This window comes from Anomaloglossus baeobatrachus, chromosome 1, assembly GCF_048569485.1.
Source record: "Anomaloglossus baeobatrachus isolate aAnoBae1 chromosome 1, aAnoBae1.hap1, whole genome shotgun sequence".
NCBI classification, from domain to species: Eukaryota; Metazoa; Chordata; class Amphibia; order Anura; family Aromobatidae; genus Anomaloglossus; species Anomaloglossus baeobatrachus.
Genome location: NC_134353.1, coordinates 609,080,329 through 609,106,186, shown reverse-complemented (window position 1 = coordinate 609,106,186; position 25,858 = coordinate 609,080,329). Strand labels below are relative to the sequence as shown.

Genomic DNA, 25,858 nt, shown 5'->3' with positions numbered 1-25,858 from the left:
ATACAGAAATGCTATGATTAGAACGTGTAAAACTCACAAGGCTGAGGACGTGAAGCGATACCTCATGGAGACCTTCCTACAAGTCATTGGGTATGGTGGCTGCGTGGAGTGGCCTCCACACTCACCAGACCTGACCCCATTGGACTTCTTTCTGTAAGGTCACATCAAACAGCAGGTGTATGCGACCCCTCCACCAACATTGCAGGACCTACGACGACGTATCACAGATGCTTGTGCAAACGTGTCACCTACCATATTGCACAACGTGCAGCAAGATACAGTATGCTGTCCAGAGTCCAGATGTGCATTGCAGCTGACGGTGGCCACTTTGAGCATCAAAGTTAAATGAGCGCCATATGCGTGACCAGCATTCATTGTTTGGGGGGGGGGTCATGGGTTACATATCATAGCATTTCTGTATGCAAGATGTTGAGTCGTTGATCTGATGATGCCCTACAACTTTAAAAGAAGGGAATTTTGTTTACTTACCGTAAATTCCTTTTCTTCTAGCTCCTATTGGGAGACCCAGACAATTGGGTGTATAGCTTCTGCCTCCGGAGGCCACACAAAGTATTACACTTTAAAAAGTGTAACCCCTCCCCTCTGCCTATACACCCTCCCGTGGATCACGGGCTCCTCAGTTTTGGTGCAAAAGCAGGAATGAGGAAACTTATAAATTGGTCTAAGGTAAATTCAATCCGAAGGATGTTCGGAGAACTGAAACCATGAACCAAAAGAACAATTCAACATGAACATGTGAACACAAAAGAACAAACAGCCCGAAGGGAACAGGGGCGGGTGCTGGGTCTCCCAATAGGAGCTAGAAGAAAAGGAATTTACGGTAAGTAAACAAAATTCCCTTCTTCTTTGTCGCTCCATTGGGAGACCCAGACAATTGGGACGTCCAAAAGCAGTCCCTGGGTGGGTAAAAGAATACCTCGATAAAAAGAGCCGAAAACGGCCCCCTCTTACAGGTGGGCAACCGCCGCCTGAAGGACTCGCCTACCTAGGCTGGCATCTGCCGAAGCATAGGCATGCACCTGATAGTGTTTTGTGAAAGTGTGCAGACTCGACCAGGTAGCCGCCTGACACACCTGCTGAGCCGTAGCCTGGTGCCGCAATGCCCAGGATGCACCCACGGCTCTGGTAGAATGGGCTTTCAGCCCTGAAGGAATCGGAAGCCCAGAAGAACGGTAGGCTTCAGAAATCGGTTCCTTGATCCACCGAGCCAAGGTTGACTTGGAAGCCTGCGACCCCTTACGCTGGCCAGCGACAAGGACAAAAAGCGCATCAGAACGGCGCAGTGGCGCCGTGCGAGACACGTAGATCCGGAGGGCTCTCACTAGATCTAACAAATGCAAATCCTTTTCACATTGGTGAATTGGATGAGGGCAAAAAGAAGGTAAGGAGATATCCTGATTGAGATGAAAAGTGGACACCACCTTAGGGAGAAAGTCCGGGACCGGACGCAGAACCACCTTATCCTGGTGAAATACCAGGAAAGGGGCTTTGCATGACAGCGCTGCAAGCTCTGACACTCTTCGGAGTGATGTAACCGCCACTAGAAATGCCACCTTCTGCGAAAGACGTGATAGAGAGACATCCCGCAGCGGCTCGAAGGGCGGTTTTTGAAGAGCCCGTAGAACCGTGTTGAGATCCCAGGGTTCCAGCGGACGCTTGTAAGGTGGGACTATGTGGCAAACTCCCTGCAGGAACGTGCGGACCTGCGGAAGCCTGGCTAGACGCTTTTGAAAAAACACGGAAAGCGCCGATACTTGTCCCTTGAGAGAGCCGAGAGACAAACCCTTGTCCAATCCAGATTGAAGGAATGAAAGAAACGTGAGTAAGGCAAACGGCCAGGGGGTAAACCCCTTCTCAGAGCACCAGGCTAAGAAGATCCTCCAAGTTCTGTGATAGATCTTGGCTGACGTTGGTTTCCTGGCCTGTCTCATAGTGGCAATGACATCTTGAGATAACCCTGAGGACGCTAGGAGCCAGGACTCAATGGCCACACAGTCAGGTTGAGGGCCACAGAATTCAGATGGAAAAATGGCCCTTGAGACAGCAAGTCTGGTCGGTCTGGGAGCGCCCACGGTTGACCCGCCGTGAGGTGCCACAGATCCGGGTACCACGACCGCCTCGGCCAATCTGGAGCGACGAGGATGGCGCGGCGGCAGTCGGACCTGATCTTGCGCAACACTCTGGGCAGCATTGCCAGAGGAGGGAATACATAAGGCAGTTGAAACTGCGACCAATCCTGAACTAAGGCGTCCGCCGCCAGAGCTCTGTGATCTTGAGACCGTGCCATGAATGCCGGGACTTTGTTGTTGTGCCGAGACGCCATGAGATCGACGTCCGGCGTTCCCCAGCGGCAACAGATCTCTTGAAACACGTCCGGGTGGAGAGACCATTCCCCCGCGTCCATGCCCTGGCGACTGAGAAAGTCTGCTTCCCAGTTTTCTACGCCCGGGATGTGAACCGCGGAGATGGTGGAGGCTGTGTCCTCCGCCCACAGCAGAATCCGCCGGACTTCTTGGAAGGCTTGACGACTGCGAGTGCCGCCCTGGTGGTTGATGTACGCAACCGCCGTGGCGTTGTCCGACTGTACGCGGATCTGCCTGCCCTCCAGCCACCGATGGAACGCCTTGAGGGCTAGAAACACTGCCCTTATCTCCAGAACATTGATCTGAAGGGAGGACTCTGTCGGAGTCCAGGTTCCCTGAGCCTTGTGGTGGAGAAAAACCGCTCCCCATCCTGACAGGCTCGCGTCCGTCGTGACCACAGCCCAGGATGGGGGCAGGAAGGATTTTCCTTTCGACAGAGAAGTGGGGAGAAGCCACCACTGAAGAGAGGTCTTGGCTGCCAGAGAAAGAGAGACGTTCCTGTCTAAGGACGTCGACCTCTTGTCCCATTTGCGGAGAATGTCCCATTGGAGTGGACGCAGATGAAATTGCGCAAAGGGAACTGCCTCCATTGCTGCCACCATCTTCCCCAGGAAGTGCATGAGGCGCCTCAAGGGGTGCGTCTGGGCCCGAAGAAGGGATTGCACCCCTGTTTGCAGCGACCGCTGTTTGTCCAGCGGCAGCTTGACTATCGCTGAGAGAGTATGAAACTCCATCCCGAGGTACGTCAGTGACTGGGTCGGAGTCAATTTTGACTTTGGAAAATTGATGATCCACCCGAACCTCTGGAGAGTCTCCAGAGCAACGGTCAGACTGTGTTGACAAGCCACCCGGGAGGGTGCCTTGACTAGGAGATCGTCTAGGTAGGGGATCACCGAGTGGCCCTGAGAGTGTAGGACCGCTACAACGGATGCCATGACCTTGGTGAAGACTCGTGGGGCTGTCGCCAGGCCGAAAGGCAGTGCCACAAACTGAAGGTGTTCGTCCCCAATGGCGAAACGCAGGAAGCGTTGATGCTCTGGAGCGATCGGCACATGGAGATAGGCGTCTTTGATGTCGATTGATGCTAGGAAGTCTCCTTGGGACATCGAAGCGATGACAGATCGGAGGGATTCCATGCGAAACCACCTGGTTCTCACATGTCTGTTGAGCAATTTGAGGTCCAAAACGGGACGGAATGAGCCGTCCTTTTTTGGCACCACGAACAGGTTGGAGTAAAAACCGCGACCGCGTTCCTGAAGGGGAACGGGGATCACCACTCCTTCTGTCTTCAGAGTGTCCACCGCCTGAAAAAGCGCAACAGTGCGCTCGGGGGGCGGAGATGTTCTGAAAAAACGAGCCGGAGAACGAGAGCTGAACTCTATCCTGTAACCGTGAGACAGAATGTCTCTCACCCATCGATCTTGGACATGTGGCCACCAGGCGTCGCAAAAGCGGGAGAGCCTGCCACCGACCGAGGATGCGGTTTGGGGCGGCCGAAAGTCATGAGGAGGCCGCCTTGGAGACGGTGCCTCCGGCGGTCTTTGGAGGACGTGACTTAGACCGCCATGCAGAAGAGTTTCTCTGGCTCTTCTGTGGCCTGTTGGACGAGGAGGATTGGGATCTGGCTGAGGGCCGAAAAGACCGAAACCTCGCTTGAACTTTCCGTTGCTGAGGTCTGTATGGTTTGGGCTGGGGTAAGGACGAGTCCTTTCCCTTGGATTGCTTAATAATTTCATCCAATCGCTCGCCAAACAGTCGGTCGCCAGAAAACGGCAAACCGGTCAAGAACTTTTTGGAAGCAGAGTCTGCCTTCCATTCGCGTAGCCACATGGCCCTGCGGACTGCCACAGAATTGGCGGATGCTACCCCTGTACGGCTAGCCGAGTCCAGGACAGCATTCATGGCGTAGGATGCAAATACTGACGCCTGAGAAGTCAAAGATGCTACTTGTGGCGCAGCGGTACGGGTGACCGCATTAATCTCAGACAGACAAGCTGAGATAGCCTGGAGTGCCCACACTGCTGCAAAGGCTGGGGCAAAAGACGCGCCTATGGCTTCATAGATGGATTTCAGTAGGAGCTCTATCTGCCTGTCCGTGGCATCCTTGAGCGATGCACCGTCAGCCACTGCTACTACTGATCTAGCCGCCAGTCTAGAGACTGGAGGATCCACCTTGGGACATTGAGCCCAACCTTGAACCACGTCAGAGGGGAAGGGGTAACGTGTGTCATTAAGGCGTTTAGTAAAGCGCTTGTCCGGGAAAGCCCTGTGCTTCTGGACAGCATCTCTAAAGTTAGAGTGATCGAAGAAAACACTCCGAGTACGTTTAGGAAACCTAAACTGGTGTTTCTCCTGTTGTGAAGCTGAATCCTCTACAAGCGGAGTTGAGGGAGAAAGATCTAGCACCTGGTTGATGGACGCTATAAGGTCATTTACTATGGCGTCCCCTTCAGGTGTATCAAGATTGAGAGCAACGTCAGGGTCAGAGTCCTGGGCTGCGACCTCCGCCTCATCCTCTAGAGAGTCCTCAAGCTGAGACCCCGAACAGCGTGATGAAGTCGGGGAAGATTCTAAGCGAGCCCGCTTAGCTGGTCTGGGACTGCGGTCCGTGCCGGAGTCCTGCACGTAATAATTAGAGGCCACATCAGGAGCACGCTTCGTCGCAGACCGAGAGGGGCCTGGGGGTGATCCCGCAGTGCCCGGGGCCTGTGTAAGGGCCGGTCTGGACTGCAAAGCCTCTAGAAACTTAGCAGACCATTTATCCATAGACTGAGTCATGGAATGTGAAAGCGACTCAGAGAGTTTGTCAGCTAAAAACAGCAAACTCTGTCCCTGCCATCTGGACAGGGGGAGCCGGCGGTTCTACCTGGGCCGAGGGACCCCCCAGTGCCTCAGGCTCCGGCTGAGCGAGTGCCCCAGTGCCCGAGCATAGCTCACAGTGAGGGTAGGTGGAACCTGCAGGTAGCATAGCCGCACAAGAGGTACAGTTAGCAAAATAACCCTGTGTCTTGGCACCCTTGCTCCTTGTGAACGACATGCTGTTGTTTCCCAGGAGCGTGATCACTGAGGGTATATAGCCACAAGCTAACAGTACAGCCGAACCGGAAAATGTATACAAAAATAATTATATATATATATATATATATATATATATATATTAGGGGGACCAGCACCGGATAACCGGTGTGGCTTACCGACCGCTCCAGCGGTGTGTGGCCACCAGATTCCCTGCTTCGGGTCTCCCAGAGCTGCAGCCAGAAGTCCTCCGCCGGCAGAATATGTTAAAACATGGCTGTCGGCGTTCACAGGGGAGGAGGGAGCCGTGGGCGTAACTACAAAAGTGCAGGAATCTGGTGCCCCAGAGTGATTAGTGAGGGGGGAGGAGGACAGCTACGTGTGCTCCAGCCCTCACTGTCGGCGTCAGACCGACCGTCCCGCTCTTACCCCTGACTGGCAGGCCCGGGGGCGGGAGTTTAATGCACTAGGCCGCAAAAGCCGGGGACTAAAGTAAAAACCGCGGCCGGCAAGCAGGCACGGTCGGCGCGGTAGTCCCGGTCAAAAATCAACACCGCAGTCGCTGCAGCGTCTGATAGGCCAAGGTGCTCCATGCACCGTCCCAAAGGGGACACAGAGTACCTGTAGATGCAGGGTCCTTCCCTGACGATACTCAGTCTCCTGTCCAGCAGATTCCCCCAGGGGCTGCGGAGGGAGCCCGGTCCCAGTGCCTGGATGACCAGTTAGGATCCCACTTCACCCAGAGCCCCTAAGGGATGGGGAAGGAAAACAGCATGTGGCTCCTGCCTGTGTACCCGCAATGGGTACCTCAACCTTAACAGCACCGCCGACTCAGTGGGGTGAGAAGGGAGCATGCCGGGGGCCCTGTTAGGGGCCCTCTTTTCTTCCATCCGATATAATCAGCAGCAGCTGCTGACTAAAACGTGGAGCATTGTGTGAATGTGTGCCTCCTTCAACACAAAGCATAAAACTGATGTGCCCGTGATGCACGGGAGGGTGTATAGGCAGAGGGGAGGGGTTACACTTTTTAAAGTGTAATACTTTGTGTGGCCTCCGGAGGCAGAAGCTATACACCCAATTGTCTGGGTCTCCCAATGGAGCGACAAAGAAATTCACTTTTTTTCCCGCTCTCATTACGTTTTTTTGGGTGGACACACTATATATGGATAACTTTGCCCCGCCACCCCCTACCAAAAAAATCCTCTTACTACAAAATGACTAACCTCTTCAAATACAGCAGCTTTGTTGACTTTTTCTCTAGCAATATCGCAAATCTTTAGGATTCCTAGTGCAAATGCTTTCATAGCTGGATCTTCTATGAAATCAGGATTATGTACATAGAGGCAAGTAAATACAGTCTGTGCTAAAGAGTGACCCTCCAACCAGGTTATCTGTAAGAAAGGGGAAAAAAATCCCAATACCAAAAATGTAAAAGCAAATTTAATAAGGGATTAGTATTAGTCCAAGGTTTACAAGAAACCTGCACCTTGCACAAAAATACAACTGCACCGAGATGCCCATGTCCTATAACTGGGGTCCCCAACCAGAGACTTGCGGGCCCATAATGTGTGGCTTGTGACTGCCAGATAAGTGCAATAGTAATAGGTCTCCAGATGGTGACCTTTGTGAATAGCCCTGCATAGAAGAGCAAATCTAGATGCTTAGATACTGGCCATGTGGTGGAGAGATAAATATGATAAAGTGGGGATAAGATGCAATAGTGTGGTGGGAGTGGGAGTGCTTGAGGTCAGAATAGTGAATGGGGATTATAGTCACCTATAAGGGACAGCGTGTAGGGAAGCTTTGGCTGACATTATATTGGCAATGTGGGGCTCTACTGTCATGGGTGGGGAATGGATGTGACCATCTCTCATGTTAGGGTGAACTCTTAAATCAGAGGTCACGTGTTGCCTACTGCCTGGCCTAATTGGTGTGGATCGAGTGCATGCTTGAAAAATGAAATCAGACACACAGTCGGATATTCATCTTTCTTCGATCGAGGTAGACTCAGAACTGCTTTATTTCAACTGAATCATGCCCTAATATAACCTTGGAAAGGGGCATGTCCGGATGTGTTCATTGGTCAGTGGGTTGAACAATGTGTTAGTCCATGAGCTGATTGGTGGGAGTCATCGTAGGCGGGCTTATGTCATCTGGGGCCATCTTGGTGATGCTGATGGGCGGGTCTATGATGTCATCAGGGGCCATCTTGCGTTCCACTGAAGACTGACTGGCTTATGTATAGAGAATCGATTTCATTGAACACACTTCTCAGTGTTCTATGTACAGAGGTTACTTAAGTATTTCATCTTACGGCTCTCCTCAACACTCAGAGCTAAGTGTAGCTTTCAAAGTACGAAAAATTAGGGACCACTGCCCTATCACAAAAACATAGTTTAAATACTTACCAAACAACAAAAACATGTATCCATAATTCCGATTAAATCCGGCCATGCTAAATCCTTAATTTTAATGCTTCCATCCTTTAAATAAATAACAAAACGGAACTAAGTTGGACACATTTGACCAAAAAAATGTAACTAACACCACTGCGTTTTTTTGGGGGGGTTTTGCACCCCTGGAGTGTGCTTTATGTACAAGACCCCTACCCTCTTTCATATACTCATTTTCCACCATCCATCTTTTTCCAGGGGTGCTCCTGTCTGTCTCCTGTGATTTGTAACCTGCCGGCAGCTCCAGGGTTTCATAGAGCTCACCGAAGGTCACAACTCAATATAAGTCTATGACAGCCTCCTTCTGGCTCTCGTAGAGATGTTATGAGAGCTTGTGATGTAACTTCTGACTTCCGGCCAGTCAGAAGTTCGTCACAAAATGGCGAGATTGGACCGAAGCAGCATCAGTAAAAGGTGAAGATGCCGGAAGGGGAGTACATAACAGGGGACTTACATTTAAAGCGCCACTCCAGCAGTTTTTGTTTTTCTGTCAAGCACTGGAGTGGTTTATAAAAACAATGTAACTAAGTGTGAAGCTGTAGGTTGTAACTTTTCAATAAATGTATATTTAGCCTGTGTCTGCAGAGCGACAATAGTAGCACAGTTTTACTAAAGCAAGCTGACTACAGTGAAGTCGCAGACTAAATTATACATAAAGAGAACAAGACAGAATACATGCTGCATCATTCTTGGGCACTGACTGTATGATTTCAGCCATGCATGTGCGACTCTGAAATACTCAGAGAAAACATGTCAGAAGACGCATGGGAGACTAATTGGACAGACGTAACTAGAAAAGAAAGGTAGCGCATATGAGAAGCACCCATGGAGTGAGTCTGAAGTTTAATTATGGAAATGCTCACCTTAGGAGGTTGTGTGCCCCCGCACAACCCCAGTAATCAGTGTATAAATCCTCCAGGTGAAGGGACTGTCTCCACTGACGTTACCGCTGGTGTGGTTGTTGAGTCCGGGCTTAGTATCACTCCTGGCTCCTTGAATCCACTGGCAACATGGATCTTGGAGCACCTCTGCGATCCTCCGACTCGGGTGTTCAGGTTAGACCTGGCAGGTCCTTTGCTCTAAGCAGGTCTTCCGAATTCCCTTAGAGGGAGTAGGCATATACAAGGATAGGTGTTTCAGTCTGATAGAGCGCTATTAGATGGGCTGCCAGTTTTATAAGAGGATTAACTTTAATATTAATATAAGCTCCTGTTATTATACAACTCATATCAGCAAATGCACTGTTGCTTTCCTCCATCTAATAGCGCTCCATCAGACCGAAACACCTATCCTTGTATAATTGGACAGACGGGTCTCCACTAGCTCCTCCATTCCTGCTCCCTTGAAGTTACATGATTCTCCCCGTGTATGTGGAGAGACCATTGAGTCACTGGCATCTAGTGGAGAGAAGCCACCGGGAAATGGCTAGTCTGACTAGTCTCCGATTCAGCTAGCTACACAGCAATGTTTCAGAGTCAAACATACCTGGCTGAGGTCATGCAGTCCGTGTCTGATACATGCTGCCAGTGGATGGGACAGCACATGTCAGCTTTCAGGTTCCCTTTAATGTGTTTGCAATATATAAATGCATATATTTTTTGTATTTCCTGACATGAAATTCCTGTTTCGTACATTGCACTAATATAATCCCCAATGCTGTACAGAAATGGCCATCATACACATCAGTCTCCAATGAGGCTGACGATCTATATTCCTTATCTAGATTGCTGACTAGTTTGAAAACAATACAAACTCGCCTTTATTGCTTGGTCAAAATTCAGAACCTTACGATTCACTTGATTCCCAATCATTCCTGCATCCATCTTCGGATCCATCATTTCAATGGCCGACATGGCTTCAAAAAGACCAAAGCTGTAAAAAAACAAAAAACACATTACTACATCTCCGTAAACAAAATATAAAACAAAATCACCCTATGAATCAGTGAGGCATTTCCTCTTGTACTCACAGCTTGTCATGTAGCAGCTCGCCCAGCTTCAGCTCTGCAAAGGAGACATTACATATAACTAAGACGAGGTCCAAAGCAGCAAACAAGGGGATATAAGTCATCACAACCTGATACAGCCACAATCTATTCACCACTGTCATTATGCCAGGTATATTGGTGATTAGAATCAGAATCTCCCCCAAAACATCGCAATAGACGACCCTGGTGCAGTTTCATCTAATTCGGAGGCTCTGGGACTATAGCTGTAGAAAATGTCATCAGAAAATGAAATATTGCTAAGAAGGGAATTTTGTTTACTTACCGTAAATTCCTTTTCTTCTAGCTCCAATTGGGAGACCCAGACAGTGGGTGTATAGCTACTGCCCTCTGGAGGCCGCACAAAGAACTACACTTAAAAGTGTAAGGCCCCTCCCCTTCTGGCTATACACCCTCCCGTAGGAGTACAGATTCCTCAGTTTTAGTACCAAAGCAAGAAGGAGGAAAGCCAATAACAGTTTCAAAAACAAATTCAATCCGATAACATGATCGGAGAACTTAAGAAACAACATGAACAACATGTGCACCCGAAAAACGAAACCCTAAGAACAAATAGGGCGGGTGCTGGGTCTCCCAATTGGAGCTAGAAGAAAAGGAATTTACGGTAAGTAAACAAAATTCCCTTCTTCTTTTTCGCTCCTAATTGGGAGACCCAGACAGTGGGACGTCCAAAAGCAGTCCCTGGGTGGGTAAAAAGATACCACATGAACGGGCTGTCAGACAGCCTCTTCCTACAGGTGGGCCACCGCCGCCTGAAGGACCTGTCTACCTAGGCTGGCATCTGCCGAAGCGTAGGTATGCACTTGATAGTGTTTGGTAAACGTGTGCAGACTCGACCAGGTAGCCGCCTGGCACACTTGCTGAGCCGTAGCCTGATGCCGCAATGCCCAGGACGCACCCACGGCTCTGGTAGAATGGGCCTTCAGTCCAGATGGAATCGGAAGCCCAGCAGAACGGTATGTGTGAAGAATTGGTTCCTTGATCCACCGCGCCAGGGTGGATTTGGAAGCTTGCGATCCCTTATGCTGACCAGCGACTAGGACAAAGAGCGCATCAGAACGGCGTAGAGCCGCCGTGCGAGAAATGTAAATCCTGAGTGCTCTCACCAGGTCCAACAGATGTAAACCCTTTTCAAATTGGTGAACTGGATGCGGACACAAAGATGGTAAAGTGATATCCTGATTGAGATGAAAGGAAGAAACCACCTTGGGAGAAAACTCTGGAATTGGACGCAGTACTACCTTGTCTTGGTGAAACACCAGGAAGGGAGATTTGCAAGATAACGCCGCTAGCTCGGACACTCTTCGAAGAGACGTGACCGCCACAAGAAAAACTACCTTTTGTGAAAGCCGAGAAAGGGGAACCTCTTTCAAAGGCTCGAAAGGCGGCTTCTGGAGAGCAATGAGAACCTTGTTCAGATCCCAGGGTTCCAATGGCCGTCTGTAAGGAGGAACAATATGACAAACTCCTTGGAGAAACGTGCGTACTTTAGAAAGCTGTGCCAAGCGCTTCTGAAAGAATACGGATAGCGCGGAGACTTGACCCTTAAGAGAGCTAAGCGACAAACCTTTTTCCAACCCAGACTGCAGGAAGGAAAGAAAAGTTGGCAATGCAAATGGCCAGGGAGAAACCCCTTGAGCCACGCACCACGCTAAGAATATCTTCCACGTTCTGTGATAGATCTTAGCTGAGGATGGTTTTCTAGCCTGTCTCATTGTGGCAACAACTTCATGAGATAAACCTGAGGCCGCTAGGATCCAGGACTCAATGGCCACACAGTCAGGTTCAGGGCCGCAGAATTCAGATGGAAAAACGGCCCTTGAGACAGCAAATCTGGACGGTTTGGTAGTGTCCACGGTTGGCCTACCGTGAGATGCCACAGATCCGGGTACCACGACCTTCTTGGCCAATCTGGAGCGACGAGTATGGCTCGATGGCAGTCGGACCTGATTTTCCGGAGAACTCTGGGTAACAATGCTAGAGGTGGGAACACATAGGGGAGTCGGAATTGCGACCAATCCTGAACCAAGGCGTCTGCCGCCAGTGCTCGGTGATCGTGAGACCGTGCCATGAAAACTGGGACCTTGTTGTTGTGTCGTGACGCCATCAGATCGACGTCCGGCGTCCCCCAGCGGCAACAGATCTGCTGAAACACGTCCGGGTGAAGGGACCATTCTCCTGCGTCCATGCCCTGGCGACTGAGAAAGTCTGCTTCCCAGTTTTCCACGCCTGGGATGTGAACTGCGGATATGGTGGACGCTCTGCTTTCCACCCACGTCAAAATCCGATGGACTTCTTGAAAAGCTTGGCGACTGCGTGTTCCCCCTTGGTGGTTGATGTACGCCACCGCCGTGGAGTTGTCCGACTGAATCCGAATCTGCTTGCCTTCCAGCCATTGTTGGAAGGCTCGCAGGGCAAGATAGATTGCTCTGATTTCCAGAACATTGATCTGCAGGGTGGACTCTTCCAGAGTCCACATCCCCTGAGCCCTGTGGTGGAGATACACCGCTCCCCACCCTGATAGGCTCGCATCCGTCGTGACCACTGCCCAGGACGGGGGAAGGAATGACTTTCCCTGTGACAATGAGGTGGGGAGAAGCCACCAACGCAGAGAGTCCTTGGCAGTCTGAGAGAGGGAGACTGTCCTGTCGAGGGACGTCGATTTCCCGTCCCATTGGCGTAGAATGTCCCATTGTAGAGGGCGCAGATGAAACTGCGCGAACGGGACTGCCTCCATTGCTGCTACCATCTTTCCTAGGAAATGCATGAGGCGCCTCAGTGAGTGCGACTGGCTCTGAAGGAGAGATTGCACTCCAGTCCGTAGCGAGCACTGCTTGTCCAGTGGAAGCTTCACTATCGCTGAGAGAGTATGAAACTCCATGCCAAGATAAGTCAGAGATTGGGTCGGGGTTAGATGAGACTTTGGAAAGTTGATAATCCACCCGAAACTCTGGAGAGTGTCTAGTGCCACCTTCAGACTGTGTTGGCATGCCTCTTGAGAGGGTGCCTTTATAAGCAGGTCGTCTAGATACGGGATGACCGAGTGACCCTGCGAGTGCAGAACAGCTACTACTGCTGCCATGACCTTGGTGAAGACCCGGGGGGCTGTTGCCAGACCGAAAGGTAACGCTACGAACTGCAGGTGTTCGTCGTGTATGACGAAGCGTAGGAAACGCTGATGCTCTGGTGCGATCGGCACGTGGAGATACGCATCCTTGATATCTATTGATGCTAGAAAATCTCCTTGAGACATTGAGGCTATGACGGAGCGTAGGGATTCCATCCGGAACCTCCTGACTTTTACGTGTCTGTTGAGCAACTTTAGATCCAGGACGGGCCGATACGATCCGTCCTTTTTTGGGACCACAAACAGATTGGAGTAAAAACCGTGACCTTGTTCCTGAAGAGGGACGGAGGTCACCACTCCTTCCGCTTTTAGAGCGGCCACCGCCTGCAACAGAGCATCGGCTCGGTCTGGTGGGGGAGAAGTTCTGAAGAAACGAGTTGGCGGACGAGAACTGAACTCTATCCTGTACCCGTGAGACAGAATATCCCTCACCCAACGGTCTTTGACGTGTGACAGCCAGATGTCGCCAAAGTGGGAAAGCCTCCCACCGACCGCGGGTGCGGGAATCGGAGACCTCAAGTCAGGAGGACGCCGTCTTGGCAACGGTTCCTCCGGCTGCCCTTTTTGGGCGTGACTGAGACCTCCAAGAATCTGAGCGTCTCTGGTCCTTTTGAGTCTTTTTTGACGAGGTGAATTGGGACCTGCCCGGTCCTCGAAAGGACCGATAACCAGACTGACCCTTCCTCTGTTGGGGTCTGTTTTGTCTGTGTTGCGGTAAGGATGAGTCCTTACCCTTGGAGTGTTTGATGATTTCATCCAAACGCTCTCCAAACAATCGGTCACGAGAAAAAGGCAAATTGGTTAAGCACTTCTTGGAATGAGAATCTGCTTTCCAATGTCTCAACCACAGGGCCCTACGCAAAACAACGGAGTTGGCTGACGCCACTGCCGTGCGGCTTGTAGCGTCAAGAACAGCATTAATCGCGTACGACGCGAATGCCGCCATTTGCGAGGTCAATGGTGCTACCTGCGGGGCAAATGCACGTGTGACGGAGTCAACTCGCGCAAGCCCGGCTGAGATAGCTTGGAGTGCCCATACGGCTGCAAAAGAAGGCGCCAATGACGCTCCAATCGCTTCATAGATGGATTTCAGCCAGAGCTCCATCTGCCTGTCAGTGGCATCTTTAAGTGCCGCTCCATCTTCAACTGCAACCAAGGATCTAGCTGCAAGCCTGGAAATTGGAGGATCCACTTTTGGACACTGGGTCCAACCCTTGACCACCTCAGGGGGAAAAGGATAGCGTGTATCTTTAAGCCGTTTAGGAAAACGCCTTTCAGGATAAGCGTGGGGTTTCTGGATTGCGTCTCTAAAGTCAGCGTGGTCCAGAAAAGTGCTTAAAGTACGCTTAGGGTATCTGAAATGGATTCTCTCGTGCTGCGAAGCTGACTCCTCCACAAGAGGAGCTGGTGGGGAAATATTTAACATCTTATTGATGTTAAATATAAGATCATTAACTATGGCGTCACCATCTGGTGTATCTAGATTGAGAGCGGTCCCAGGATCAGAATCCTGATCAGTTACGTCCGCCTCATCACCCATAGATTCATCTCGCTGGGATCCTGACCATTGAGATGAATGTGAAGGCCCGTCATAGCGAGCCCGCTTAGGCTGCCCGGGGCCATCGTCCGAGTCAGAGTCTTCACCCTGAGGTGTATATGCCCGTCCCGGAGCTTGGAGCTGAGGGGGACCAGGGGGCAATGATTGCACAGTGTCCGTGGCCTGAAGTACAGGCCTAGCTCGCAATGTGTCAAGAATTTGTGACATAGTGAGAGACATTCTGTCAGCAAAAGCTGCAAACTCAGTTCCTGTCACCTGGACAGCATTCACAGGTGGTACACCCTGGGTCACGTCCAGCAGAGGTCCCGACTGTGCAAGCGCCGCAGGGGCCGAGCACTGCACACAATGGGGGTCCGTGGAGCCTGCCGGTAGAAAAGTCCCACATGCGGTGCAGGAAGCATATAATGTCTGTGCTTTGGCACCCTTGCGTTTTGCGGACGACATGCTGCTGGCTCTCTGCAATGTGAGAGAGTCTATAGCCAAAGGGTGACCAGCGCTATGCAATACAAAGTATTTGTAGCAACAAAATACTAAGAATAGTACTGGCACAAGAGGGGTGAGCCCTGAGGGCTGCTTACCGCCCGCTGAATAGCGGGTAAGAGGCTGCAGAATTCCTTGTCTGGGTCTCCCCGGCTCCCCTCTGCAGCTCAGCGTGTCAGCAGGAATGGCTGCCGGCGTCTGTGGGGAGGGGCGGTCCGTGGGAGTTCCCAAACAAAAGTGCGGGAAACAGTGTCCCCTCTGTGCCGATTGGGAGGGCTGGAGTATGTAAAAACGACTCCAGCCCTCAGCGCTGATGCACTGGCCAGCGTCCCGCCCCTCTCCTGACTGGCAGGTCTGGGGGCGGGAACGAACGGAAGCAGGCCGCAAAAGCCGGGGACTCGAGTTATCAGCGCGGCCGCCGTAAAAGCGCGGGCCGCGCTGAAGTCCCCGGCGCACCACAAGTGCCAGCCGCGCCGCAGTCCCAGCGGCCGGCATGACCGATTTCTAAACGTGGCCAGCGTCCCGCCCCTCTCCTGACTGGCAGGTCCGGGGGCGGGAACAAACGGAAACAGGCCGCAAAAGCCGGGGACTCGAGTTATCAGCGCGGCCGCCGTAAAAGCGCGGGCCGCGCTGAAGTCCCCGGCGCACCACAAGTGCCAGCCGCGCCGCAGTCCCAGCGGCCGGCGCGACCGATTCCTGGAAGTGTGCCTGCTTCAGCTAAGCTGAATGAGGCCATGGCACAAGCGCCGTAGCGCAGATGTCCCCCGGCGCACTACAACACCCAGCATGCTGCGGTGTGAGCGCCAAATGCACGGGGACACAGAGTACCTTGAGGAAGCAGGGCCATGTCCCTGATGTACTCCGCTCCATCCAGCATCTTCTCCAGGGGCTGTAGATGGAGCCCGGTCTCAGTGCCTGGAGACCAGTAAATCCCACTTCACCCAGAGCCCTGTAAAAAGGGATGGGGAAGGAATCAGCATGTGGGCTCCTGCCGCCGTACCCGCAATGGGTACCTCAACCTTACAAACACCTCCGACATACAGTGGGGTGAGAAGGGAGCATGCTGGGGACACTATATGTGTCCTCTTTTCTTCCATCCGACATAGTCAGCAGCTGCTGCTGACTAAAAACAATGGAGCTATGCGTGCGTGTCTGACCTCCTTGCGCACAAAGCTAAAACTGAGGAATCTGTACTCCTACGGGAGGGTGTATAGCCAGAAGGGGAGGGGCCTTACACTTTTAAGTGTAGTTCTTTGTGCGGCCTCCAGAGGGCAGTAGCTATACACCCACTGTCTGGGTCTCCCAATTAGGAGCGAAAAAGAAATGTATTCTGTTTTGTTTTTTTTTTAAATTACTATTTTTCTCCCCATATCTTTATCTATAACAATCTTCCAATATTCACACTGGCCACGATTTCCAATATTAAACTTCCCGCTCTCTACAGCAGTGATAAACGGACTCTGATCCTACCGGCTTGTATGCAATATTTTCTCCTCATACTCTGGCCTGGTCAAAAGTCAATGTGAAGGTAAAGGAAAGCGGTCAGCTGTACATCTATTCTGAATAGAGGCTGCTGGCTTCTCTACTGTATAGAGGGGTTACCTTTCATTGTAATCCTGCCTACGATAACGAGACTCGGGGCTGTAGAGCTGGAGAGCCAAAAATCCAACTCCTCAATTTCCCTGACTCCAACTCCCTCATACATGGCTCATGTTTAAAAGGGTTATCCGGCTTATTTTTGTTTATTTTACTATTGGGCTACATAGGGGCAGGTAAGTAGATAGCAACTACCTACCTGCCCTGCTGTCAGCTCCTCTCCCCAGGCTCAGAGCGGTCATTCACTGCTCTTGCTGAGATTTTGCTACTTCCTGTGATGTCACGTCGACAGGGGCAGGACCTTGTAGACAAGCGTCACAGCCGACGACATGTAGCCGCCCTGCTGGGCATGTACAGTGTGTCGAAGTCCCCGCCCCCCTTCCCTCACACACTCCCCACTTTCTGTACACTCCCCCGCACCCTTCCACGCTACTGCTATAGGGACTCGTGAGCTGGTGCAGCACTCCCTCTCATCATTGTCCCGCTGATGTATGTGCCCTGACAACTCAATACAGCGGTGACGTCACTACTGAGCTGAGATGTGCAGAGCACAGACAGGGAGCGAACGACGAGTAGCGGCAGGGACCAAGGAGAGGTATGTATTTATTCACTACACGGTGGGAGTGCATAATGCTGTAATGGGCTAGAGAGCGCTATGTGGGTGGGTGCAGAGCGCTATGTGGGGCTGTTATTTCCAATGCTGGAGTGATGAGAAGTCAGGTGCTGGGGCAGAACAGACTTGCTGCCTTAGGGAGAAATGGCAGAGAGATGTGGGTCCTATTTCTACAGACGTATGGGAGGAGGTAGCTCAATCTATTCCGCTATGGTTAGTGAGTGAGTCGCATAGGCTATCGCAATTATTTCTAGTGCATAGGGTATACAAGACCCGGCATTTGTATTTAAAACAGGGGTTAGTTCTGACTCATGCTGCTAGAAATGTGGGATGGCGGATGCAGACTTGATAGATCTTATGTGGAATTGCCTGCGTCTACGCAGGTATTGGACGGGGGTGCTAGACCTCAGATTCTGTATATGACTGTCAGGTTGACCAAGGGCCTTATATGTGTTACCTTGGGTACACGGCGGAACTTCCCATTCAGGAGAATCACAAGCTAGCAATTGGATGCATATTGTACCAGGCACGGAAGAGTATAGTGACCTAATGGAAGACTAATACAGCCCCGGGTATTAGAGAACTGACCAATAATGTAAACAATACTATTAGACAAAAAAAGGTATGTCTGTCTATCAGAAAAGGAAGATGTACAAGAAATTCGAAGAGCTCTGGGCTCCTTGCCTTGGCACCAATAACCTTGACGTGGGCTAGGTCTTTATCAGCAGGCTTATTCTAGGAATGTCTAAAGGTCCAGTCACACTAAACAACTTACCAGCGATCCCAACAACGATAGGGATCGCTGGTAAGTTGCTAGGAGGTTACTGGTGAGATGTCACACTGCGACGCTCCAGCGATCCCACCAGCAACCTGACCTGGCAGGGATCGCTGGAGCGTCGCTACACGAGTTGCTGGTGAGCTCACCAGCAACCAGTGACCAGCCCCCAGCGCCGCGTGGAAGATGCTGCGCTTGGTAACTAAGGTAAATATCGGGTAACCAACCCAATATTTACCTTGGTTACCAGCTCACGCAGCTACACGTGCAGAGAGCAGGGAGCAGCGCACACTGAGCGCTGGCTCCCTGCTCTCCTAGTTACAGCACACATCGGGTTAATTACCCGATGTGTACTGCAGCTAAATGTGCACAGAGCAGGGAGCAGCGCACACTGCTTAGCGCGCTGGCTCCCTGCTCTCCTAGCTACAGCACACATCGGGTTAATTAACCCGATGTGTCCTGCAGCTACATGTGCACAGAGCAGGAGCCAGCACTGACAGTGAGAGCGGCGGACGCTGGTAACAAAGGTAAATATCGGGTAACCAAGGACAGGGCTTCTTGGTTACCCGATGTTTACTGTGGTTACCAGCCTCCGCAGAAGCCGGCTCCCTGCTCACTGCACATTTAGTTGTTGCTCTGTCGCTGTCACACACAGCGATGTGTGCTTCACAGCGGGAGAGCAACAACTAAAAAATGGCCCAGGACATTCAGCAACAACCAGCGACCTCACAGCAGGGGCCAGGTTGTTGCTGGATGTCACACACAGCGACATCACTAGCAACATCGCTGCTACGTCACAAAAGTTGTTCGTTAGCAGCGATGTTGCTAGCGATGTTGCTTAGTGTGACGGGGCCTTTAGAGATGTACACATCACAAAGGGGTAAGAGGATTCCATGCTTTCTGAGGGTATTAAAGGAAGGAGGGAGAGTCACTGTTGCTATGTAGACTCAGATGAACGGGTAGAGTTGGTTGGGATATAAGTGTTACTGTCGCATCTTGTGTTCTGTCTTGGTGTAAATGCAAATGAATAACTGCCCTGGTTAATGCCTTATTTTTGTTCGGTGGGGGGGGGGGGGGGGGAGGGTTTTCTTTTACTTGTTTACGTCCTTTTGTTTTCTCTCATATATACTGAAAAAAGTTCAATAAAAAAATTAATCTGATTAAAAAAAAAAAATGTTCTTGCAGTTCTGAGAAGATTGCAGGCATTCTTTGTGTCTTTGTTTTTACCTTTATCTGTAAAGGAAGAGCTTCACTAATTATATCATGTAGCTGACGTGCACCACAGATTCATCTCAACTAAAACCCTAGATTCTTTGATCAGGAATACAACTGATATTTATAGGACATTTCATAACTTTCCCAGATTCATATGAAAAAAAATAATCACATACTGCATTGAACTACTGTACCCAATTTATTATATATTTAAGGAGTCAGAGTTGGTCCATTTTATATTGACTCCAACTCCACGACTTAGACTCCACGGCCCAGATGAGAATGCTGAAAAGTCTCAGTAGTTAAGGGTGCTTTACACGCTGCGATCTCGCTAGCGAGATCGCTAGCGAGCGTACCCACCCCCGTCTGTTGTGCGACACGGGCAAATCGCTGCCCATGGCGCACAACATCGCTTACACCAGTCACACGGACTTACCTTCCCTGCGACGTCGCTGTGGCCAGCGAACCTTTCTAAGGGGGCGGTTTGTGCGGCGTCACAGCGACGTCACACGGCAGCTGTTCAATAGAAGTGGAGGGGCGGAGATGAGCGGGATGAACATCCCGCCCACCCCCTTCCTTCCCCATTGCGGGCGGCCGCAGTTACGAGGTTGTTTCTCGTTCCTGCTGTGTCACATATAGCGATGTGTGGTGCTGCAGGAACAACAAACAACCTCGCTACTGACCAGACAATTTTTGGTAAGTGAACGACCTGTCACAGACCAACGATTTGTGTCTCTTTTGCGATCGTTTAAGGTCGCACATAGGTGTTACACGCTGCGATGTCGCTAACGATGCCGGATGTGCGTCACAAACACCGTGACCCCGACGATATATCGTTAGCGATGTCGCAGCGTGTAAAGCACCCTTTATACGCTTAGTATTGGGCCTTGTGGTTTAGTGTGAAAATTGCAAGATTTCAGATTTTTTTTTCACTATATAAAATAGTGACATGGAAGACTGGAAACAAAATCCTAAGTGTTAAAAAACGGATTTTTGTGTACTCACCGTAAAATCGTTTTCTCTTAACCATCATTGGGGGACACAGGACCATGGGTGTTATGCTGCCTATCCATAGGAGGACACTAAGTAGATGAAAAAGCATAGCTCCTCCTCTGCAGTATACACCCCCTGGCCGGGCCAGGCAACCTCAGTTTTAGTGCACAAGCAGTAGGAGAAAAAAAAACAGTAAAAACTTCTCAACAGAGGAACATGAGAAGAAGGGAATTTTGTTACTTACCGTAAATTCCTTTTCTTCAAGCTCCAATTGGGAGACCCAGACGATTGGGTGTATAGCTACTGCCTCCGGAGGCCACACAAAGCATTACACTAAAAAGTGTAAGGCCCCTCCCCTTCTGGCTATACACCCCCCGTGGGATCACGGGCTGCTCAGTTTTAGTGCCAAAGCAAGAAGGAGGAAAGCCAATAACTGGTTTAACCAAATTCAATCCGAAGTAACATCGGAGAACTGAAACCGTTCAACATGAACAACATGTGTACCCGAAAAAAACAAAAATCCCGAAGGAAACAGGGCGGGTGCTGGGTCTCCCAATTGGAGCTAGAAGAAAAGGAATTTACGGTAAGTAACAAAATTCCCTTCTTCTTCGGCGCTCCATTGGGAGACCCAGACGATTGGGACGTCCAAAAGCAGTCCCTGGGTGGGTAAATCAATACCTCATGTTAGAGCTGCAAAACAGCCCTCCCCTACGAGGAGGCAACTGCCGCCTGCAGGACTCTTCTACCTAGGCTGGCGTCCGCCGAAGCATAGGTATGCACTTGATAATGTTTGGTGAAAGTGTGCAGACTCGACCAGGTAGCTGCCTGGCACACCTGTTGAGCCGTAGCCTGGTGTCGTAATGCCCAGGACGCACCCACGGCTCTAGTTGAATGGGCTTTCAGCCCTGATGGAACCGGAAGCCCCGCACAACGGTAGGCTTCAAGAATTGGTTCTTTGATCCATCGAGCCAGGGTGGATTTGGAAGCCTGCGACCCTTTGCGCTTACCAGCGACAAGGACAAAAAGTGCATCCGAGCGGCGCAGGGGCGCCGTGCGGGAAATGTAGATTCTGAGTGCTCTCACCAGATCTAACAAATGCAAATCCTTTTCATACCGATGAACTGGATGAGGATAAAAGGAAGGTAAGGAGATATCCTGATTAAGATGAAAAGAGGATACCACCTTAGGGAGAAACTCCTGAATGGGGCGCAGCACTACCTTGTCCTGGTGGAAAACCAGGAAGGGAGCTTTAGATGACAGCGCTGCCAGCTCGGACACCCTCCGAAGAGACGTGACCGCTACTAGAAAGGCCACTTTCTGTGAGAGTCGAGAAAGTGAAACATCCTTCAGAGGCTCGAAAGGCGGCTTCTGGAGAGCAACTAGTACCCTGTTCAGATCCCATGGATCTAACGGCCGCTTGTACGGAGGGACGATATGACAAACCCCCTGCAGGAACGTGCGTACCTGAGGAAGTCGTGCTAGACGCTTCTGAAAAAACACGGATAGCGCCGAGACTTGCCCTTTAAGGGAGCCGAGCGACAAACCCTTTTCCAACCCAGATTGCAGGAAGGAAAGAAAAGTAGGCAATGCAAATGGCCAGGGGGAAACTCCTTGTGCAGAGCACCAGGATAAGAAAATCTTCCACGTTCTGTGGTAGATCTTAGCAGACGTGGGCTTCCGAGCCTGTCTCATGGTTGCAACGACCCCTTGGGATAATCCTGAAGACGCTAGGATCCAGGACTCAATGGCCACACAGTCAGGTTCAGGGCTGTAGAATTCAGATGGAAAAACGGCCCTTGAGACAGTAGGTCTGGCCGGTCTGGTAGTGCCCACGGTTGGCCGACCGTGAGATGCCACAGATCCGGGTACCACGACCTCCTCGGCCAGTCTGGGGCGACGAGTATGACGCGGCGGCAATCGGACCTGATCTTGCGTAGCACTCTGGGCAAGAGTGCCAGAGGTGGAAACACATAAGGGAGCCGGAACTGCGACCAATCTTGCACTAAGGCGTCTGCCGCCAGAGCTCTTTGATCGCGAGACCGCGCCATGAAGGTCGGGACCTTGTTGTTGTGCCGGGACGCCATTAGGTCGACGTCCGGCATTCCCCAGCGGCGACAGATTTCGTGAAACACGTCCGGGTGAAGGGACCATTCCCCTGCATCCATACCCTGGCGACTGAGGAAGTCTGCTTCCCAGTTTTCTACGCCCGGGATGTGAACTGCGGATATGGTGGCGGCCGTGGCTTCCACCCACAGCAGAATCCGCCGGACTTCCTGGAAGGCTTGTCGACTGCGTGTCCCGCCTTGGTGGTTGATGTATGCCACCGCTGTTGAGTTGTCCGACTGAATTCGGATCTGCTTTCCTTCCAGCCACTGTTGGAAGGCAAGTAGGGCAAGATACACTGCCCTGATTTCCAGAACATTGATCTGAAGAGTGGACTCCTGCTGAGTCCACGTACCCTGCGCCCTGTGGTGGAGAAAAACTGCTCCCCACCCTGACAGACTCGCGTCTGTCGTGACCACCGCCCATGATGGGGGTAGGAAGGACCTTCCCTGTGATAATGAGGTGGGAAGAAGCCACCACTGAAGAGAGTCCTTGGCCGTCTGGGAGAGGAGGACTTTCTTGTCTAAGGACGTCGACCTCCCGTCCCATTGGCGGAGAATGTCCCATTGAAGTGGGCGCAGATGAAACTGGGCAAACGGGACTGCTTCCATTGCTGCCACCATCTTCCCCAGGAAGTGCATGAGGCGTCTTAAGGGGTGCGATTGACCTTGAAGGAGAAACTGCACCCCTGTCTGTAGTGCCCGCTGCTTGTCCAGCGGAAGCTTCACTACCGCTGAGAGAGTATGAAACTCCATGCCAAGGTATGTCAGTGATTGGGTCGGTGACAGGTTTGACTTTGAAAAGTTGATGATCCACCCAAAAGTCTGGAGAGTCTCCAGCGCAACGTTCAGGCTGTGTTGGCATGCTTCTTGAGAGGGTGCCTTGACAAGCAGATCGTCCAAGTAAGGGATCACCGAGTGTCCCTGAGAGTGCAAGACTGCTACCACTGCTGCCATGACCTTGGTGAAAACCCGTGGGGCTGTCGCCAGACCGAAGGGCAGGGCTACGAACTGAAGATGGTCGTTCTCTATCACGAAGCGTAGAAAACGCTGGTGCTCTGGAGCAATCGGCACGTGGAGATAAGCATCCTTGATGTCTATTGATGCTAGATAATCTCCTTGAGACATTGAGACAATGACGAAGCGGAGGAATTCCATCCGGAACCGCCTGGTTTTTACGTGCTTGTTGAGCAGTTTTAGGTCCAGAACAGGACGGAACGAGCCGTCCTTTTTTGGCACCACAAACAGATTGGAGTAAAAACCTTGACCTCGTTCCTGAAGAGGAACAGGGATCACCACTCCTTCTGCCCTTAGAGAGCATACCGCCTGCAGGAGAGCATCGGTTCGGTCGGGATGTGGGGAAGTTCTGAAGAACCGAGGTGGAGGACGAGAACTGAACTCTATCCTGTACCCGTGAGACAAAATGTCTGTTACCCACCGGTCCTTGACCTGTGGCAGCCAAATGTCGCAAAAGCGGGAGAGTCTGCCACCGACCGATGATGCGGAGGGAGGAGGCCGAAAGTCATGAGGTAGCCGCCTTGGAAGCGGTTCCTCCGGTTGCTTTCTTTGGGCGTGAGTGAGCCCGCCAGGAATCTGAGCTCCTCTGCTCCTTCTGAGTCCCCTTGGACGAGGAGAATTGGGCCCTGCCCGAGCCTCGAAAGGACCGAAACCTCGACTGTCCTCTCCTCTGTTGAGGTTTGCTTGATCTGGGCTGGGGTAAGGAAGAATCCTTACCCTTGGACTGTTTAATGATTTCAGCCAATTGCTCACCAAACAGTCTGTCTCCAGATAATGGCAAACTGGTTAAGCATTTTTTGGAAGCAGAATCTGCTTTCCATTCCTTTAACCACAAGGCTCTGCGCAAAACCACAGAGTTGGCGGACGCCATTGAGGTACGGCTCGTGGAGTCTAGGACAGCATTGATAGCGTAAGTCGCAAACGCAGACATTTGCGAGGTTAAGGACGCCACTTGCGGCACTGATGGACGTATGAGAGAGTCCACCTGTTCCAGACCAGCTGAAATAGCTTGGAGTGCCCACACGGCCGCGAATGCTGGAGCAAACGACGCGCCGATAGCTTCATAGACAGATTTCAACCAAAGGTCCATCTGTCTGTCATTGGCATCTTTAAGTGAAGCCCCATCTTCCACTGCAACTATGGATCTAGCCGCAAGCCTGGAGATTGGGGGGTCCACCTTTGGACACTGGGTCCAGCGTTTGACCACGTCAGGGGGAAAGGGATAACGTGTATCCTTAAGACGTTTTGAGAAACGCTTGTCTGGATAAGTATGGTGTTTCTGGACTGCTTCTCTGAAGTCAGAGTGGTCCAGAAAAGTACTCAATTTACGCTTGGGATACCTGAAATGGAATTTCTCCTGCTGTGCAGCTGCCTCCTCCGCTGAAGGGGCTGGGGGAGAAATATCCAACAGTCTATTGATGGCCGCTATAAGATCATTTACCATAGCGTCACCATCAGGAGTATCCAGATTGAGAGCGGTCTCAGGGTTAGACTCCTGATCAGCTACCTCTGCCTCATCATACAGAGAAACCTCTCGCTGAGACCCTGACCCGTGTGATGATGTCGAGGGTCTCTCCCAGCGAGCTCGCTTAGGCTGCCTGGGACTGTCGTCCGAGTCAGAGCCTTCAGCCTGTGATGCCTGAGACCCCCTTGTAGCATGGATTAGTTCCAACTGAGGGGGACCGGGGAACATTGCATCAACAGTGTCCATGGTCTGAGTGACCGGCCTGGACTGCAAAGTTTCAAGAATTTTAGACGTAGTCACAGACATCTTATCAGCAAAAACTGCAAAGTCTGTCCCCGTCACCGGGGCAGGGTTCACAGGCGTCTCTGCCTGGGCCACTACCACCATAGACTCCGGCTGACGAAGTGGCACAGGGACCGAACATTGCACACAATGGGGGTCAGTGGAACCTGCCGGTAGATCAGCCCCACATGCGGTACAGGCATCATATAAAGCCTGTGCCTTGGCACCCTTGCTTTTTGCGGCTGACATGCTGTTGTCTCCTCAGAGCAATAGGGTATAAGCCAAGAAGCGACCGTACAGTGCAATAATAATAATATATATATATATATATATATATATATATATATATATATATATATATATATATATATATATATATATATATATATATATATGTGTACAGACAAAAACAGTACACTAAATAACACTGTGGCACTAGTGGGGTCAGCACTTTTGTGCTGCTTACCGCCCGCTAAACGCGGGTATGTGGTCGCCAGAATCCCCTGTCTGGGTCTCCCAGGTGTATGGTCCGTTCTCCAGCCCAGACTGCCTGCAGGAATGGCTGCCAGCGTCCTGTGAAGAGGGACGGTCCGTGGGCGTGTTCAGACAAAGTGCGGGAAACTGGCGTCCCACTGTGCCCAGTGAGAGGGCTGGAGTATGTAAATAAGACTCCAGCCCTCGGCGCTGACTGATTGTACAGCGTCTCTCCCCTTCCGTGATTGACAGGGTTGGGGGCGGGAACGAAACGGAGCTAGGCCGCAAAAGCCGGGGACTAGAT

At 51.3% G+C, this 25,858-nt stretch overlaps 1 protein-coding gene across 2 annotated transcripts in view; it reads right to left on the bottom strand.

The window, feature by feature from the left end:
* The window catches only part of NAA35 (N-alpha-acetyltransferase 35, NatC auxiliary subunit), a 153,206-nt gene that overhangs the window by 113,047 nt on the left and 14,301 nt on the right, over nucleotides 1-25,858 (bottom strand). For both annotated transcript variants that reach the window (XM_075318499.1, XM_075318487.1), the window contains exons 3-6: nucleotides 9,822-9,855; nucleotides 9,610-9,724; nucleotides 7,808-7,882; nucleotides 6,623-6,790 (exon numbers count right to left, since the gene is read on the bottom strand). In XM_075318499.1, the coding sequence (XP_075174614.1) occupies nucleotides 6,623-6,790; nucleotides 7,808-7,882; nucleotides 9,610-9,724; nucleotides 9,822-9,855 (392 nt within the window). The remainder of the gene's footprint in view (nucleotides 1-6,622; nucleotides 6,791-7,807; nucleotides 7,883-9,609; nucleotides 9,725-9,821; nucleotides 9,856-25,858) is intronic.